Source organism: Oncorhynchus masou, chromosome 10 (genome assembly GCF_036934945.1).
Source record: "Oncorhynchus masou masou isolate Uvic2021 chromosome 10, UVic_Omas_1.1, whole genome shotgun sequence".
Lineage (NCBI taxonomy): Eukaryota > Metazoa > Chordata > Actinopteri > Salmoniformes > Salmonidae > Oncorhynchus > Oncorhynchus masou.
The window spans coordinates 38,303,514-38,322,699 of NC_088221.1; the positions used below are offsets into that span (position 1 = coordinate 38,303,514).

The 19,186-nt window shown below is 45.1% G+C and overlaps 1 protein-coding gene across 1 annotated transcript in view; it reads left to right on the forward strand.

Annotated features, from left to right (window-relative positions):
- LOC135547588 (protein disulfide-isomerase A5-like) overlaps positions 1 to 19,186 on the forward strand; it is a 54,479-nt gene that overhangs the window by 23,520 nt on the left and 11,773 nt on the right. The window contains exons 9-14 of the mRNA XM_064976727.1: positions 3,832 to 3,923; positions 7,246 to 7,317; positions 10,118 to 10,254; positions 13,420 to 13,490; positions 15,425 to 15,588; positions 15,766 to 15,896. Of these exons, the coding sequence (XP_064832799.1) occupies positions 3,832 to 3,923; positions 7,246 to 7,317; positions 10,118 to 10,254; positions 13,420 to 13,490; positions 15,425 to 15,588; positions 15,766 to 15,896 (667 nt within the window). The remainder of the gene's footprint in view (positions 1 to 3,831; positions 3,924 to 7,245; positions 7,318 to 10,117; positions 10,255 to 13,419; positions 13,491 to 15,424; positions 15,589 to 15,765; positions 15,897 to 19,186) is intronic.

A 19,186-nucleotide genomic window follows, 5' to 3' on the forward strand; every position in this document is an offset into this window, starting at 1 on the left:
TTATAAGGTATTGTCTTCAATAACTAATTGTTTTCAAAGTCTAAAAAGGGATGTAGCAACCAACAGATTGTTCCTTTTTTTAACAGGTTACAGATGAGATTTGAAAGCTAGATGTAGTTTGGTTCCGGTGCTAAAGTAAAACACCTCTAGCTCAACAACAAGAAAGTAGACCAAAGAGTCAACTAAGGATCAATATCACACAGGAGAAAGCATCAAGTGAACACCTTTACCAAGACCGCGTGTTCACATCGAACACGCACCTTCAAGCACAGAGGAGGCATAGCATAGTAGAGCGACTCTGAGGGGAGAAAATACACCTAGCTACTGCTTAGAAACACTTAGCTACTGCTTAGAAACACTTAGCTACTGCTGCTTAGAAACACTTAGCTACTGCTGCTTAGAAACACTTAGCTACTGCTGCTTAGAAACACTTAGCTACTGCTGCTTAGAAACACTTAGCTACTGCTGCTTAGAAACACCTAGCTACTGCTGCTTAGAAACACCTAGCTACTGCTGCTTAGAAACACCTAGCTGCTGCTGCTTAGAAACACTTAGCTACTGCTGCTTAGAAACACTTAGCTACTGCTTAGAAACACTTAGCTACTGCTGCTTAGAAACACCTAGCTGCTTAGAAACACCTAGCTGCTGCTGCTGCTTAGAAACACTTAGCTACTGCTGCTTAGAAACACCTAGCTGCTGCTTAGAAACACTTAGCTGCTGCTGCTTAGAAACACTTAGCTGCTGCTGCTTAGAAACACTTAGCTACTGCTGCTTAGAAACACTTAGCTACTGCTGCTTAGAAACACTTAGCTACTGCTGCTTAGAAACACTTAGCTACTGCTGCTTAGAAACACTTAGCTACTGCTGCTTAGAAACACCTAGCTGCTTAGAAACACTTAGCTTCTACTGCTGCTTAGAAACACCTAGCTGCTGCTGCTTAGAAACACTTAGCTTCTACTGCTGCTTAGAAACACCTAGCTGCTGCTGCTTAGAAACACCTAGCTACTGCTGCTTAGAAACACTAGCTACTGCTGCTTAGAAACACTGAGCTGCTGCTGCTTAGAAACACCTAGCTGCTGCTGCTGCTTAGAAACACTTAGCTGCTGCTGCTTAGAAACACTTAGCTGCTGCTTAGAAACACCTAGCTGCTGCTGCTTAGAAACACCTAGCTGCTTAGAAACACTTAGCTACTGCTGCTTAGAAACTGCTTAGAAACACTTAGCTACTGCTGCCTAGCTGCTGCTGCTTAGAAACACTTAGCTGCTGCTGCTTAGAAACACTTAGCTGCTGCTTAGAAACACTTAGCTGCTGCTGCTTAGAAACACCTAGCTGCTGCTTACATTTACATTTACATTTAAGTCATTTAGCAGACGCTCTTATCCAGAAACACTTAGCTACTGCTGCTTAGAAACACCTAGCTGCTGCTTAGAAACACCTAGCTGCTGCTGCTTAGAAACACTAGCTACTGCTGCTTAGAAACACTTAGCTACTGCTGCTTAGAAAAACACCTTAGCTGCTGCTGCTTAGAAACACCTACACTGCTGCTTAGCTAGCTGCTGCTTAGAAACACTTACTGCTGCTTCTACTGCTGCTTAGAAACACCTAGCTACTGCTGCTTAGAAACACTTAGAGCTACTGCTGCTTAGAAACACCTATCTAGCTGCTGCTGCTTAGCTGCTGCTTAGAAACACAGCTGCTGCTGCTTAGAAACACTTGCTACTGCTGCTTAGAAACACCTACTGCTGCTTAGAAACACTAGCTACTGCTTAGAAAACAGCCTGCTGCTTAGAAACACTAGCTGCTGCTTAGAAACAACACCTTAGCTACTGCTGCTTAGAAACAACACTTAGAAACACCTAGCTGCTGCTGCTTAGAAACAACACTGCTGCTTAGCTGCTGCTGCTTAGAAACACCTTAGCTGCTGCTGCTTGAAACACTTAGCCTACTGCTTAGAAACACTTAGCTACTGCTGCTTAGAACTGCTGCTTACAGCTGCTGCTGCTTAGAAACACTTAGCTACTGCTGCTTAGAAACACTTAGCTGCTGCTGCTTAGAAAAACTTAGAAACACCTGCTGCTGCTTAGAAAACACTTACTTAGAAACACTAGCTGCTGCTGCTTAGAAACACCTAGCTACTGCTGCTTAGAAACACTTAGCTACTGCTGCTTAGAAACACACTTAGCTACTGCTGCTTAGAAACACACTTAGCTAGCTACTGCTGCTTAGAAACACTTAGCTACTGCTGCTTAGAAACACCTTAGCTACTGCTGCTTAGAAACACCTAGCTACTGCTGCTTAGAAACACTTAGCTACTGCTGCTTAGAAACACTACTTAGCTACTGCTGCTTAGAAACACCTAGCTACTGCTGCTTAGAAACACTTAGCTACTGCTGCTTAGAAACACTTAGCTACTGCTGCTTAGAAACACTTAGCTTCTACTGCTGCTTAGAAACACTTAGCTACTGCTGCTTAGAAACACTTAGCTACTGCTGCTTAGAAACACTTAGCTTCTACTGCTTCTTAGAAACACTTAGCTTCTACTGCTTCTTAGAAACACCTAGCTACTGCTGCTTAGAAACACTTAGCTTCTACTGCTGCTTAGAAACGCTTAGCTACTGCTGCTTAGAAACACTTAGCTACTGCTGCTTAGAAACACCTAGCTGCTGCTGCTTAGAAACACTTAGCTGCTGCTGCTGCTTAGAAACGCTTAGCTACTGCTGCTTAGAAATGCTTAGCTACTGCTGCTAGGAAACGCTTAGCTACTGCTGCTTAGAAACGCTTAGCTACTGCTGCTTAGAAACGCTTAGCTACTGCTGCTTAGAAACGCTTAGCTACTGCTGCTTAGAAACGCTTAGCTACTGCTGCTTAGAAACGCTTAGCTACTGCTGCTTAGAAACGCTTAGCTACTGCTGCTTAGAAACACTTAGCTACTGCTGCTTAGAAACACTTAGCTACTGCTGCTTAGAAACACTTAGCTACTGCTGCTTAGAAACACCTACTGCAGCTGCATCTTTCTGTTCGTGTGTTTGCCTCATATGGAGCAGCAGGGGAATGGGATCTAATTTAAAGTGTCTTTGTTCGGCTCCCAAATGCCACCCTATTCCCTGTCCACCCTGTTTCCTATGTTACCTTTTTTGTAGTGCACTATATAGGGAATAAGTAGTCATTTGGGACACATGCTTTGTCTGATTTCAGCTAGTCTGGCTGATGATGAGTGAATAAATAAGCCTCGTTTAGAGATTTGCATAATGAATGCATTTAGCTCTCTTGTACACACACACACACACACACACACACACAACATATGGAGTGTTACGTTTTGGCTCTGCATGGTGTGTGTGTGTGGTGTGTGAGGAGGTGATAGCAGAAGGAAGTGATATATTTGGAACTATAAGCAAGAGTCTGCCAGGTCATCCAACACATTTTTCACCATATCGTCACAGGTGAATGAAGAGGACATTTTTCTCAAAGTTTTTATTTAAGTCTTCAAAAATAATAAGAAAGCCCAAATCGTGTTGACATAAGTCTTAAAACATTGACCTTTTGAAGGCAGGGAACTTCACAGATTGAAATGGATTTGACAGATGCTTTGAGTTTTGAAAAGCCAACCAAGATAGAACAAATTTCAATGCATATTTCATTGTCTACTTTGTGTCACATCCTGTTTTCTTGTCTAGTTCTGTTTACATGGTCTCCCCCCCCCCCCTTGAGTCATTCATCTTAATTTAGTGGAGCTTTTTTTTGGTGCTTCTCTAATGAACTAACCTGCTGTGATGTGGTGATTTTTAATAAATTCTATGTTCGTGCATGCTCCCTGTGTCTGGTCCCTAGGTGCTGGCTGGGATGAACGTGCACCCAGCTGAGTTTGATGGCCTCAAGCAAGAGTACAATGTCAAGGGCTACCCCACCTTCTGTTACTTTGAGTGAGTCTCATCCGCCTTACTTTAAGCTACACACACACACACACACACACACACACACACACACACACACACACACACACACACACACACACACACACACCTCCCTCATGTACTCATGGCTTTGGAAGTACAGCAGGGAGTAGGTGTGTCCAAATATAATACCAGTCAAAAGTTTGGTCACCTACTCATTCCAGGATTTTTCTTTATTTTGACTATTTTCTACATTGTAGAATAATAGTGAAGACATCAAAACTATGAAATAACTCATATGGAATCATGTAGTAACCAAAAAAAGTGTTGATTATTTTAGATTCTTCAAAGTAGCCACCCTTTGCCTTGATGACCGCTTTGCACACTCTTGGCATTCTCCCAACCAGCTTCATGAGGTATTCACCTGGAATCCATTTCAATTCACAGGTGTACCTTGTTAAAAGTTAATTTGTGGACATGTTTTCCTTCTTAATGCGTTTGAGCCAATCAGTTGTGTTGTGACAAGGTGGGGGGGGGCACTATTTGTTAAAAAACCAAGTCCCTATTATTTCAAGAACAGCTCAAATAAGCAAAGAGAAACATCAGTCCATCATTGCTTTAAGACATGAACGTAAGTCAATCTGGATTAAATAAAAAAGTTTATACAAGTGCAGTTGCAAAAACCATCAAGCGATATGAAACTGTCTCTCATGAGGACCGCAACAGGAAAGGAAGACCCAGAGTTACCTCTGCTACAGAGGATAAGTTCATTAACGTTACCAGCCCCAGAAATTGCAGCCCATTTTAAACGCGTCAGAGTTAAGTTAGACACATCTCAACATCAACTGTTCAGAGGAGACTTTGTGAATCAAGCCTTCATGGTTGTATTGCTGCAAAGAAACCACTACTAAAGGACACCAATAATAATATGAGACTTGCTTGGGCCAAGAAACACGAGCAAAAGACATTAGACCAGTGGAAATCTGTCCTTTGGTCTGATTAGTCCAAATTTGAGCTTTTTGGTTCCAACCATGTCTTTGTGAGATGCAGAGTAGGTGAACGGATGATCTGTGCATGTGTGGTTCCCACCGTGAAGCATTGTGATGGTGTGCGGGTGCTTTGCTAGTGACCTTATCAGTGATTTATGTAGAGTTCAAGGCACACTTAACCAGCATGGCTACCACAGAATTCTTCAGCGATGTGGGACTATCATTTGCTTTTCAACAGGACAATGACCCAACACGCATATAGGCTGTGTAATGGCTATTTGACCAAGAAGGAGACTGATGGATTGCTGCATTGAGATGGTTTGGGATGAGTTGGACCGCAGAGTAAAGGAAAAGCAGCCAACAAGTGCTCAGCATATGTGGGAACTCCTTCAAGATTGTTGGAAAAACATTCCAGGTGAAGCTGTTTGAGAGAATCCCAAGAGTGTGCAAAGCTGTCATCAAGTCAAAGGGTGGCTACTTTGAAGAATCTCAAATTTGTTTCACACTTTTTTGGTTACTACATGGTTCCACATGTTATTTCATAATTTTGTTTTCTTCACTATTATTCTACAATGTAGAAAATAAAGAAAAACACTTGAATGAGTGTCCAAACTTTTGACTGGTACTGTATATAGAAATGACATACCTACAGTTGAAAATATGAGAATATCTTATTTCTAATGCTGTCAACTTGATTTCTTAACTCCTAATATTGAGCAAATTACACTCATTGGAGCTAATTACACTCATTGGAGTATCTGACAACGGCTTTGAAAAAGCATCCGCGAGTGCCAGTCACTCAGCCTTTCAACCCAGCCTCTAGAGTGGTGGTGGGGCTGACAACCCTACGGCGTCTACAATGATCTTTCTCTGTCTTGCTGTTCAAGTTCTCTTTCCAATGTCTTTTCTTTCCAGTGAAGAGAGGCCACAAAGTTAAACATTTTGTCGATACTTAAAACCTGCATGTATAATGCTCTATAACTTGTTATAAAACTGCATCATCATGCATTACACCTGCAGGCTTTAGGCCAAAGTGTTTTTAACATTTTTGCGGAACAAAAAAAGAAACGTAGGAACCCCCCAGAAGGACCTCTCCCTCTGTGCCTGAGTGGTGATGAGTGGCACTAATACTGTACAACTGGCTGCTGTATTCTATTCCCTGCAGATCAGTGACGGTTACAAATTACCAGGATCTGCAGGCATTAGGTTCAGCGGGAGCAGCTAGGTTCAGCGGGAGCAGCTAGGTTCAGCGGGAGCAGCTAGGTTCAGCGGGAGCAGCTATGTTCAGCGGGAGCAGCTATGTTCAGCGGGAGCAGCTATGTTCAGCGGGAGCAGCTAGGTTCAGCGGGAGCAGCTAGGTTCAGCGGGAGCAGCTATGTTCAGCGGGAGCAGCTAGGTTCAGCGGGAGCAGCTATGTTCAGCGGGAGCAGCTATGTTCAGCGGGAGCAGCTAGGTTCAGCGGGAGCAGCTAGTGTCCTACGGCCCACCACCAACTTGTTTCAGTCTCAGGACACATGCAGGAGGTCAGGGAAGATGAAGTTAGTACACGAGTATCTGTTTCCACATAGATACAGTGTTCACACAATTGGAAACCCCCCCCCCCCTCCAGAATTTAGCCGCTAAATGCTGTTTTCGAATGCATATTTCGAATGCATATTCTAATCCATAATAACTATGCTCTTTTACTATTGGTTGGCTACATTTGAGCAATTTTAAACCTAGTGATGTTAATGTATTGTTTGAGCTTTTTTTCACAAAACATTTCCTTTGTTTCCTTTCCACTTTCCACAACAGTGACTCAGCTCTCTCTGATGTACTGTATTTCTCTCTGAGGAGCCTGTATATCCTCTGTGGGTCGGCAGGTAGCCTAGCGGTTAGAAAGGCGAGCAGCAACCAGATGGTTGTCAGGTCGAATTCCAGGTCTGACAGGAAAAATCAGGTGGGAAGTGAGCTGGCAATCGAAGGGTTGCTAGTATCAAGTCATCGATGTCATTACCTACCGTTGTGCCCTCCACAACAACAGCTCCCGGGTCCTATCCAAAAAATGTATGAATGTATGTGTGTCTTTTAGAGGGGTTGGGATAGTCACATTTCGGTTGGACCTTGTGTGCATTGACCAATAAAGTGATGTTGGTGTTAATGAAAGGGCACATTCATCTCTTCCAGTGCAGTCAACAGTAGGTAGTGCCCTGGTTCTTAGAATCACAACTCAGAACATTGTGCAACACGCATGACATGGATTAGTGGGTTTTCTAGATGGGGTCATTCTGTACTGTCGCTAGCATATGTTTTATATATTTTTGTTCTCGCTCTTCTCTCTGTTCTCCCCCCATATCTCTCTCTCTCCCCCCCCCGGTCTTTAGGAAGGGGAAGTTCCTGCACCACTATGAAAACTACGGAGGTACAGCCAAGGACATCGCTGACTGGATGAAGAAGTGAGCGTTTCCTTCCTGCCTTCCTTTCGCCTCTTATCACTTTCCCCTCATAAAATAGAGTCCGGAGCGTTTCTGATCACTGGTTAGGGAACTGATGTGGGAAAAGTTCTGTGGCCTATTCATGTTGCTGTTGGGCTCAGTTGGTAAGCGTGTGGTGTTAGCAAGGCCACATGCATATCCTATGTATACCGGTACACTTGGTGTACTGTAACCCGCTTTAGATAAACACGGCATTTTACTCCTGCATGAAGACTGCATCAACACACCCTTTAATGTCCCCTTTCACTCTTCTCCCCGTTGGCTCTCACACTCATTCGACTGTTTACCATGCTTTAGTCTATTGAAAGGGCACGGAACAGATTTCACAGCTATTTCAGGAAACAGACCGAGAGGAAACATTGTTATATGGGAACAATGCCTCTATGGTCAGAGAACACAGACAGTTTGAGTCTCGAGTGGCTCTGGCAGATGCTTCAAACTATGACCGCTTTCCTCTCTGGTGTGTTCTAACCACTTCAGAGACAGTCCCACGGTGTAGACCCATAACAAGTACACGCACTCACACACAACACGCTTTCTCTCTCACTCTCAAACACACACAGACGCCCACACCCACCAAGCATATGTTCAAAGTGTGCCTGACTCAGAGGCTTTCTCCAGGGTCCTGTCCAGTCTGACCAGCTAGGAGACCAGCTAGGAGTACTAATAGTTAATGATTAGGGATGTAGCGATTCACCGATATGCATCGGTACCTATTCAAACGTTATGTCAGCATTGGTCCGGACCCCGGATCCAAATGTAGCATGCATTGGTCAGAGAATTTATTCAAACTTTATGAATTGCTGATTAACTTTTTTGGTTGTAGCTTTCTTTGCACTTCTCAAAAATACCTCCTTTTTTTGTGACAACTGATGCGTCCCCTCATTCGGTGTGGAACTAAGCATGTGTCTGTGTTGACAGTCATTGTGCATGCCAAACAACCCCAGGGAATATCAGTAGCCTAGTCACACTGCGCAGTGTGCACAGCGTCGCGCGCTGATCTTGCACATCTGTGCGGAACCTTGAGCATTCAAATGCTAAATTGCCTTTCTGGATATTAGGCTTTACTAGTTGAGTGACAACTTTATGTCATTTGCTAGGCTATTGCTATCTACAATAGGTGCTGTTGAAAATTGTGTTTTACCAAAATAAAAGTAAGCTACTGGAGACAAGTCATCTTTCTAACAGGCTACCTGCTGAACTTACAATAGATTTTAATTTGATTATTCCTGTTCACCAGCTATAGTTTTGCTTAAAAAAGGTCAAAGCAGGAAGAGAAAAGCTCACTAAAAACGTCAAAACTATCTGATTTTGAGATGGGGTGAAATCCAAAGTTGTGCTGTATATTCATTGGCTATGTCATAGCTTAATATTTATTGTGTACAAATGATCTATGTATACATTGGCTATGTCATAACTAATTTGTACACAATACATTACTACATTACTAGCTCAAACACTTAATCTTCAAAAATGAAGACTTGTGGGTAATGGTGATTTCAGTGCCAAAGTGGGGGAGGCAGAAAACATGGCTACTGTAGATAGTGGTAGTGGGGTGGTACTGTAGATGCCTCCCTTATAGCTCAGCTCAGGTGCTTACATGGCACACACACCATAGACATACTCATTTACACACACGTCTGCTCAGCTCATGAGCTCCATCAGCAGCAGATTTGAATTTAGAATGGAAAATGAATGTGTTTTATGCAACACATGTTAGTGCATTGAACCGAATCGCATCAATTCGTTCTCTAATAAAACTAAAACGTATGGTTCCTGTATCGTATCAAAGCCCATGTATCTAGATACGTATCCAATCGTCTCGAATATCCTTCGTGAATATTATATGCCTCTGTGGACGGCCTCACACAGGACTCCCGAGTGGCCCAGTGGTCTAAGGCCCTGCATCTCAGTGCAAGAGGCGTCACTGCAGTCCCTGGATCGGATCCAGGCTGCATTACATCCGGCCGTGATTGAGAGTCCCATAGGGCGGCGCACAATTGGCCCAGCATCGTCCGGGTTTGGCCGTGGTAGGCCGTCATTGTAAATAGGAATTTGTTCTTAACTGACTTGCCTAGTTAAATGATTTTTAAAAAACACACAAAAAACACAGCTACCATGAGATGGGCTGAACCTGAAAAATACTGCAGCATTTGTCTTTTAGATTCCTCTATTGTGGAATTCTGCAAGAGACCCCACAGACACAAGGGGTTTAGAGGTATTCATCACGATCTAGCTAAGTAAGGAGGAAGTGCACCTGATGTTGCCTAGGAATGACCTGGACATGAATAAGTACTGTATAGCCTAGCTATACTTATATGGCCATCAGAATTTGTTCTTAACTGACTTGCCTAGTTATAATCAAAAGTACTCCGGAGCACACTGTCTGGAAGCTGTCGATTTATGACCGCGTCCCATTTGCACATAGTGACATTTAAAACAGATACCCATCCCCCTAGACAGTGTGTTATGAACCCTCGTACATTTTCTCCTTGACTAGTGGCCAGTATGGATAAAAGACTGGAAGATGTCTGTATTTGGTCTTGGCAGTGGGAGGGAGGGCTCTGTCATACGGGTGTGACCAGTACAGGCCAGATGTAGCTGACGTGAGGTGGCGTATGATCTATAGCTAGGTCTGTCTCATAACAGACCTGCTTTAACTCACTTCTGGGCTTCTTACATCTCTCACCCCTCTTTCTCTTCTGTCTTTCTCCCTCTCATTTTCACCCCCCACCGCCACCACCTCGCTCTCTCCATCTAGTCCCCAGCCCCCCCAGCCGAAGGCCCCAGAGGTCCAATGGTCGGAGACTGACTCCCCTGTCTTCCACCTGACTGACGACTCCTTAGATGGGTTCCTGGAGGAACACCCATCTGCCCTGGTCATGTTTTATGCCCCATGTAAGTAACAAACACACACAGCAAGTAGCATATCACACACACACACACACTCAGGGGAACAGGCGATGATGACATCATGAGGTAAATATGTAACAGATTGCTGTTGTTACAAAAAAAATGTAAAAGTGTCACAGATAACATGTTTATTTGTTTCCATTTCAAAACAGTTCTCAGCTTCTTCCATGTGATCTCGATCAGGAGAGAAGCAGGGGGATGTTTTGACAGAGTTGAAAAACTGTGCTGTTGTCAAAATGCACTATTACTTCAAATGCATGTGCATATTGAAACACATTTTGAAATGCAACATTACATGCATTGTTACACTCTGAATCTGCATGAAGACACCTCCTGTGGACCCACCCTGGGACCCATTTGTAGTAAATAACGGGCCCAGGCTCACTGGGGGTAAAAGTCCCATATTATATGGCTCCTTGTCATAACACAAGAAGACCACTAGACCGACCCACCCTCGCCCCTTGGTGCCCTGCCTCTCACAATGGGCAGCCTTGCTGTCACTCTTCACTGGGCACTGCTGTGGACACTCACTGAGACGCCCAAGCCAAGAGCAGCCAGCTGATACAAGCATAGCAGGCATTTCAGCAGCTTGTGTATACATACACACACACACCCTCCCTGGCACTGCCAAGAACACGTGGAGACACACACACCAACACACACTGCAGTTTCTTAATGGTCCACCTGTCATGGTGAGAGTAATGGTCTCATGGTCAAGAGCATCAACACTGCTGGTTCAGTTGTTTGTGCTCCTCCCTCCCTCCCTCCCTCCCACCACACTAGCTGGTTCAGTTGTTTGTGCTGCTCCCTCCCTCCACACTGGCTGGTTCAGTTGTTTGTGCTCCTCCTTCCCTCCCTCCACACTAGCTGGTTCAATTGTTTGTGCTCCTCCTTCCCTCCCTCCACACTGTGGCTGGTTCAGTTGTTTGTGCTGCTCCCTCCCTCCCTCCACACTGTGGCTGGTTCAGTTGTCTGTGCTGCTCCCTCCCTACCTCTGGTTGTTGTCTGTGCTGTCTCCCTCCCCCTCCCTCTGGTTCACACTGTGGCTGGTTCAGTTGTCTGTGCTGCTCCCTCTCTCCACACTGTGGCTGGTTGTTGTCTGTGCTGCTCCCTCCCTCCACACTGTGGCTGGTTCAGTTGTCTGTGCTGCTCCCTCCCTCCACACTGTGGCTGGTTCAGTTGTCTGTGCTGCTCCCTCCCTCCACACTGTGGCTGGTTCAGTTGTCTGCGCTGCTCCCTCCCTCCACACTGTGGCTGGTTCAGTTGTCTGCGCTGCTCCCTCCCTCCACACTGTGGCTGGTTGTTGTCTGCGCTGCTCCCTCCCTCCACACTGTGGCTGGTTCAGTTGTCTGTGCTGCTCCCTCCCTCCACACTGTGGCTGGTTCAGTTGTCTGTGCTGCTCCCTCCCTCCACACTGTGGCTGGTTCAGTTGTCTGTGCTGCTCCCTCCCTCCCTCCACACTGTGGCTGGTTCAGTTGTCTGTGCTGCTCCCTCCCTCCCTCCACACTGTGGCTGGTTCTGTTGTTTGTGCTGCTCCCTCCCTCCACACTGTGGCTGGTTCTGTTGTCTGTGCTGCTCCCTCCCTCCCTCCACACTGTGGCTGGTTCTGTTGTCTGTGCTGCTCCCTCCCTCCACACTGTGGCTGGTTCAGTTGTCTGTGCTGCTCCCTCCCTCCACACTGTGGCTGGTTCAGTTGTCTGTGCTGCTCCCTCCCTCCCTCCACACTGTGGCTGGTTCTGTTGTCTGTGCTGCTCCCTCCCTCCCTCCACACTGTGGCTGGTTCAGTTGTCTGTGCTGCTCCCTCCCTCCACACTGTGGCTGGTTCAGTCGTCTTTGTGCAGCTGTAGATGCAGGATGTATAGAGACCAATTCATGTCTGTGAATGGCTGAGGGAAACAACAGGATCTGGCCTCCCAACAGACATATTACCCAGCATCCTCTAGTCTATTCAGACTGATGATGGAGAGGAGATGCGGCCAGCCGCCCATTGAAGCAGCCTTATTTTAATAGCCACGAAGCCCTTGTCTCTCCAGCTCTCCAACAGAAACACACACACACACACTCCCCTGCTGTGAATCAGAAACATTACATCTAGCTTAACCCTCCTTCCCCAGACAGTAAATGAAGGTGATGGCAGCAGTAGAGAGATGATGCAGAGAATAGACTAATACTCTTTTATTCCTGTCTCCTTCTTTTGCACTCCTATTTTAAAGGTCAGACAGAGATACATCCTGTCTGACAATTCTACAAAAATATTACAATTAAACATGAATACGTATTTTGAATGCAGCAGTGTGTTGTATTCATTTTGTGTATATTACAGCTGTATCTGATTTTAAGGACAGTTCACAGCTGTTTTTGAATATGGCAGTGTGCCAACTAAAGATCTTGCGGTTCCATCCAACCATGCTGTATAGGAAATATACACACACACACTCTGCTCTTCAAACAGAATAGGCTACTCTTTACAATATACCAACAACAACACATCTAGTGGGATGCTTGGTAATAATATTGAGTTCAGAGTCTGAAAGTTGTTTAAAAATAAGTTTCATTGCTGCAGAGCTCATACATTTTTTATTGAACACAGCATTTATTCATGACGCAGGAATTTGTTGTCACAGCTCTGTTGGCAAGCAAGTCCAGCTTACACACACACACACACACACACACACCTTCCACCCAGCTAGTTCTCACACTGTGTGGGAACACTAGTCCTATCGCATCCCCAACCCTGCTATGTCACTGTGGTCTCGCTTAAACTCTCTTCCCTCCTATCACTCTGGCAACGCAATACTAGGACGGTGTTCTTCATTTCTTCTACACTCAGTGTACATTTCTATATTGTAGAACTGCCAGTGTTGAGTTGAAAACTGTTGGCGGGAACCGAGGAGAATTCCCTGCAGTTTATTTTAATGTTACTTAGATGAGGCCCTACTGAGAATGTAATGTTGTGAATGGCTTGATTCATTCAATTAACGCACTTGGTTGGTTCTATTTAGGCCATTTACTTATGTGATTATGAGTAAGTATGGTGAGAATCCCTAACACTACCGTTAGCACATCTTAACTCGGCTTGTCATTTCTGTTTCTGTTCGTTAAGTCATCGTCGCTCAGCAAGTCAGGTCTGTTTTGTGTTTTCACCTTCAGGGTGTGGCCATTGTAAGAAGATGAAGCCAGAGTATGATGACGCTGCTGAATACCTCAACAAAGACAAAAATGTAAGTACAATGATGGTGTATATACAGGGTGCTTTTGATGTGTGAGTGTGTTTGCATGCATCAGAGAGCTTGTGTTGTTTCTGTGTGTTTAAATGTATGTTCATGCTTATGTTGAAGCCTTGCAACTCCACTCTGTAAAACTAACTTATTCCAAACCCCAGCTGTGAGATATGTACTGAGATATGCATCTGAACATCAGAACAGAACTTGAACCCCACTTGGCCTTGTACTTGGCTGGTGCTGTCAGTCTGACACACTGGACTCACTGGTTGCCAGAGCGAGCTCCTTATGTGTTTCTGATTAGCAGGGTGTGTCTGTCCTCTCCGCTATGGTAATGCTGCACTCCTTCAGCCCTGAGCCAGAGCCAGGGGCAGGCCAATAAATATCACCAGAGATTGCCTCATGATTGGAGCAATTATCTCATCCCTCCCTGTGCTGTCCCCGTGCAGCAGCCTGCCTGGAGATCTGCAGCTTGGACCCACTCTGTCCTCCTCTTCTCCTCGGCTCCCTGCCCAGACCCAGTGCTTGGAGGTCAATGGGAAGAGCTCCCACATTACCTAATGCGGATGTGCTGCCTGGAGGCTGTACTACTTCCACCCTGAGCACAGGAGACCGCTGAAGTCATCTATTTTTCTCCTTCTGCTTTATATAGAAGTACATAGAGTGAAAATGTGTATTGTTCAGTGTTTTTATTCGGCCTGTATTGAAATACCTCGTTAGAGGGGTCAACTGTTTTTTACATTTTTTATTTACCTCTATTGTGGAGGCTAATCTTACAAATAATCTTGTTATTTTAATCTCTCCTGACAGTGATTTAGGAGCTGCTGTTTTGTTTGATGCACTGTACACTTTGGGAACACAGTCTTTACACGCCATTTCTCCCGGTGGCCGGTGCTGTACGTCAGTGTGCCTGGGTTTCAAAGTGCAAGTACTATTCGATGCTCCTCCGCGGTCAACTGAAAACCCTCCTCCTGGGACCTAATTCATTTATACATTCTAGTTTATAGCTGCACTTTTATATTAGTAGATCATTTAGCTTTATTTGAACTAACGTTAGCTACTGTCGCTACCAATTGGCTGGAACAGTTTTCCCCAAACGTGAACGGTGTGTAACGTCAAGTTTTGCTTGCTAGCAAACCAACAACATCAATGCCGTTATCAAGCCACTCTACTAAACTCATCTCAGTGAAATGTATGAAGCTGATTTTAATCTCATTTTACTGTGATTGGTTAGTCAACATGCACTAACACCTGTCTACTGTCAGTCACTGAGATGAATCATTTGCATTGCTGGCTTCATTAAAAACTGTTCATCTGATGGGTTTTGGATGTTCTTGGGCTTATTTATTTGTTGGAGGGCCTATACATGAGGCTGACTTTACCATACTATCCTGGAGGTATACTTACACACCCAGCATCATTACTTTTTGAATGTTAATATCTCTCAACATTAAACCACGTGAAATTCGAATATAATATATTTTCATTAGCTTCTTTCTGTTCTGCGGCTGCATGAAATGGAAAACATAACGTGGATTCAGAGATTTACATTTGTTTACTTCATGTTTTTGGCTGCCTGATGAAATGGTATCATCGGTTACTTAGGTTTAGCCAACCGGTAGTCTACGGCTTAGCGGTGTGATCAATAGATTCCACGATCCGGGCAGGAGCGAGTGCTCAGCTCGTTCTCGACACTGAACCTGTGTGCTCAATGAAATGTACTCCCACTGTGACATTTACATCAGTACCACCCACCGGGCGAAATTGCATGAAAAGCTTCCCCTAAACTCGGTGTACGTGCTTACGTTTTTATAGTGGTTTTGCTTTATTCTCACTGGGCTGAGTTGAGCCGTAAGGGCGGTGATCCAGTCAGAACTAGCTCATCTATGATGTAATGACGGTATTGTATCCTGATCTGCCTCTTGTTGCTCCAGAGCCCTGGTGTTCTGGCAGCTGTGGATACCACCATCCACAAGGCAGTGGGAGAGCGCTTCAAGATCTCCGGCTTCCCCACCGTCAAGTACTTTGAGAAGGGAGAGGAGAAGTTTACGCTACCCCACCTCAGGAGCAAGGACAAGATCATAGAGTTTCTACAGAAGTGAGTCATGATCTTTAACTTTGTTCTGCTTTTCTATAATTCCGGGTCTCCCTGCCAGCACAGGATTAGTGTCATATGCTGATCAATGGGCTTCAACTCAGGCAGTTATCAACATTTCTAGTCACAAGTGTTGGTGTGTATCATACCTTATCATCATGTCTGGTTTTGTTATACCAGCCCCCAGGCACCCCCTCCCCCAGAGCAGTCCTGGGAAGACAAGCCGTCCAGCGTCAGCCATCTAGGAATGGAGGACTTCAGGGAAGCGCTGAAGAAGAAGAAGCATGCCCTCGTCATGTTTTACGCTCCATGTAAGTGTAACCAGTGGGAATTGACCTTGGGTCTCCCGTTTGCCAACCCAATGTCTCAACCATTACACCAAAAGGACATCCTAAAGGTCTAAGGTTGATATTTGGGCTGTTAAGTCTCAGGCTGGGCTACCTCATGAGTTCACTTCCAAATAACACAATTACCTATTTTCCCCAGGGAACTAAAGGATTTAAGTCAAGTTTTACACCACCAGTACATAAATCTAGCCTTTTTCTCTGCCAACATCTGCCATCATCTGATGAAGCCACACCTAAGCTGTGAAGGGACCAGAAAATGACAGAATGCCCAAAATAGACTTGTAGTGCTAGAGGGGTAAACATTGTAGATGACATTGACAGGTACAGCATCTCAATATCCTTTCATTGGACACTCACTCATTTTCCAGTTGATGCAGGACATGTTCATGTGATGAACCAACTCTCAAGCAGCCCTGAAGTCACTGTCTGATAAGAGCCTTCAAAGACTGCACTCATCACCACTGTCTGATAAGAGCCTTCAAAGACTGCACTCATCACCACTGCACCTTCCGTCTTCCTATTAGTGAACATGAAGCAAAACAACGCCTAAATGCCTCTTGGCTTTTCCTCTACGAGGCAATAACAACCTTCTTTTTCTTTCTCTACTCCAAGGCTGAGTCCCATATGGCACCCAACCGGGAGACAGGGAGTGGAGTTCCATTTGGGAGGCAGGCAACGTTGTCTAATCCTCTGTGGAACATCCTCCTGTCAGTGGCTTTGAGAGATCAAACTAGTCACTAACACATGAAGACTCTAATCAAATGCCTTCAGTTATGTTCATTGTTATCTAAAGGAGGTCTTCCATCTCTTCTAATTTCCAGCTTCCTCTTCGTCAGATTTTCTTCTGAACTAAACTGCTGCCTATACACTTATGCCAGGGAGGGTAACGTTACCTCCACCTAGCCCGGGAAATTCCTGCTAATTAACTTTTATGTTGCCCTTCATGAAATGCTTGTTTGAGTCGTACCTTTTTAAGCTAATTAGTGGGGAAAGATTCTAATTTACAACACAAAATGCTTAAGGGTGATTTAATTGAGGACCGAAAGCTATATTTGAATTGTCACTTTCAGGTGTGAAGTGTAGACACAAGAGTTTGTATATTATAACCTACACATATTGGAGAGAAAAAGCACATACCGGATATAAACTCAGCAAAAAAAGAAACGTCCCTTTTTCAGGACCCTGTCTTTCAAAGATAATTTGTAAAAATCCAAAACTTCACAGATTGTAAACGGTTTAAACACTGTGTCCCATGCTTGTTCAATGAACCATAAACATGCACCTGTGTAACGTTCGCTAAGACACTAACAGCTTACAGACGGTAGGCAATTAAGGTCACAGTTATGAAAACTTAGGACACTAAAGAGGCCTTTCTACTGACTGAAAAACACCAAAAGAAAGATGCCCAGGGTCCCTGTTCATCTGCGTGATCGTGCCTTAGGCATGCTGCAAGGAGGCATGAGGACTGCAGATGTGGCCAGGGCAATAAATTGCAATGTCCGTACTGTGAGACGCCTAAGACAGCGCTACAGGGCGGACAGCTTATCATCCTCACAGTGGCAGACCACGTGTAACAACACCTGCACAGGATCGGTACAACCCAAACATCCCACCTGCGGGACAGGTACATGATGGCAACAGCAACTGCCCGAGTTACACCAGGAATCAAGTGTAGCGAAATGCTTGTGTTTCTAGTTCCGACAATGCAGCAATATGCAACGAGTAATCGAACCTAACAATTTCACAACAATTACCTTATACACACACAAGTGTAAAGGAATGAATAAGAATATGTACATAAAAAAATATATGAATGAGTGATTGTATAGAACGGCATAGGCAAGATGCAGTAGATGGTATAGAGTACAGTATATACAGATGAGATGAGTAATGTAGGGTATGTCAACATTATATGAAATGGCATGGTTTAAAGTGGCTCGTGATACATTTATTACATCAATTTTTCCAGTGGCTGGAGTTGAGTCCGTATGTTGGTAGCAGCCACTCAATGTTAGTAATGGCTGTTTGACAGTCTGATGGCCTTGAGATAAGCTGTTTTTCAGTCTCTTGGCCCCTGCTTTGATGCACCTGTACTGACCTCGCCTTCTGGATGATAGCAGGGTGAACAGGCAGTGGCTCGGTGGTTGTTGTCCTTGATGATCTTTTTCTTGTGACATCGGGTGGTGTAGGTGTCCTGGATGGAAGGTATTTTGCCCCCGGTGATGCGTTGTGCAGACCTCACTACCCTCTGGAGAGCCTTACGGTTTTGGGTGGAGCAGTTGCGGTACCAGGCGGTGATACAGCCCGACAGGATGTTCTCGATTGTGCATTTGTAAAAGTTTGAGTGCTTTTGGTGACAAGCCGAATTTCTTCAGCCTCCTGAGGTTGAAGAGGCGCTGCTGTGCCTTCTTCACCACGCTGTCTATGTGGGTGGACCAATTCAGTTTGTCCATAATGTGTACGCTGAGGAACTTAACTTTCTACCCTCTCCGCTACTGTCCCGTCGATGTGGATAGGGAATGCACAATCCCTCCATCAGTGCTCAGACTGTCCTCAATAGGCTGAGAGAGGCTGAACTGAGGGATTGTAGACCTGTTGTAAAGGCAGGTCCTCACCAGACATCACTGGCAACAACGTCGCCTATGGGCTCAAACCCACCTTCGCTGGACCAGACAGGACTGGCAAAGTACTCTTCACGGACGAGTCTCGGTTTTGTCTCACCAGGGGTGATGATCGGATTCGCATTTATTATCGAAGGAATGAGCGTTACACCGATGCCTGTACTCTGGAGCGGGGTCGATGTGGAGGGTCCGTCATGGTCTGGGGCGGTGTGTCACAGCATCATCGGACTGAGCTTGTCATTGCAGGCAGTCTCAATGCTGTACATTACAGGGAAGACATCCTCCTCCCTCATGTGATACCCTTCCTGCAGGCTCATCCTGACATGACCCTCCAGCATGACAATGCCACCAGCCATACTGCTCGTTCTGTGCGTGGTTTCCTGCTAGATAGGAATGTCAGTGTTCTGACATGGCCAGCGAAGAGCCCGGATCTCTCTCCCATTAAGCACATCTGGGACCTGTTGGATCGGAGGGTGAGCGCAAGGATCATTCCCCCCAGAAATGTCCGGGAACTTGCAGGTGCCTTGGTGGAAGACTAGGGTAACATCTCACAGCAAGAACGGGCAAATCCATGAGGAGGAGATGCACTGCAGATACTGACTGTTACTTTTCATTTTGTTCAGTGACACATTA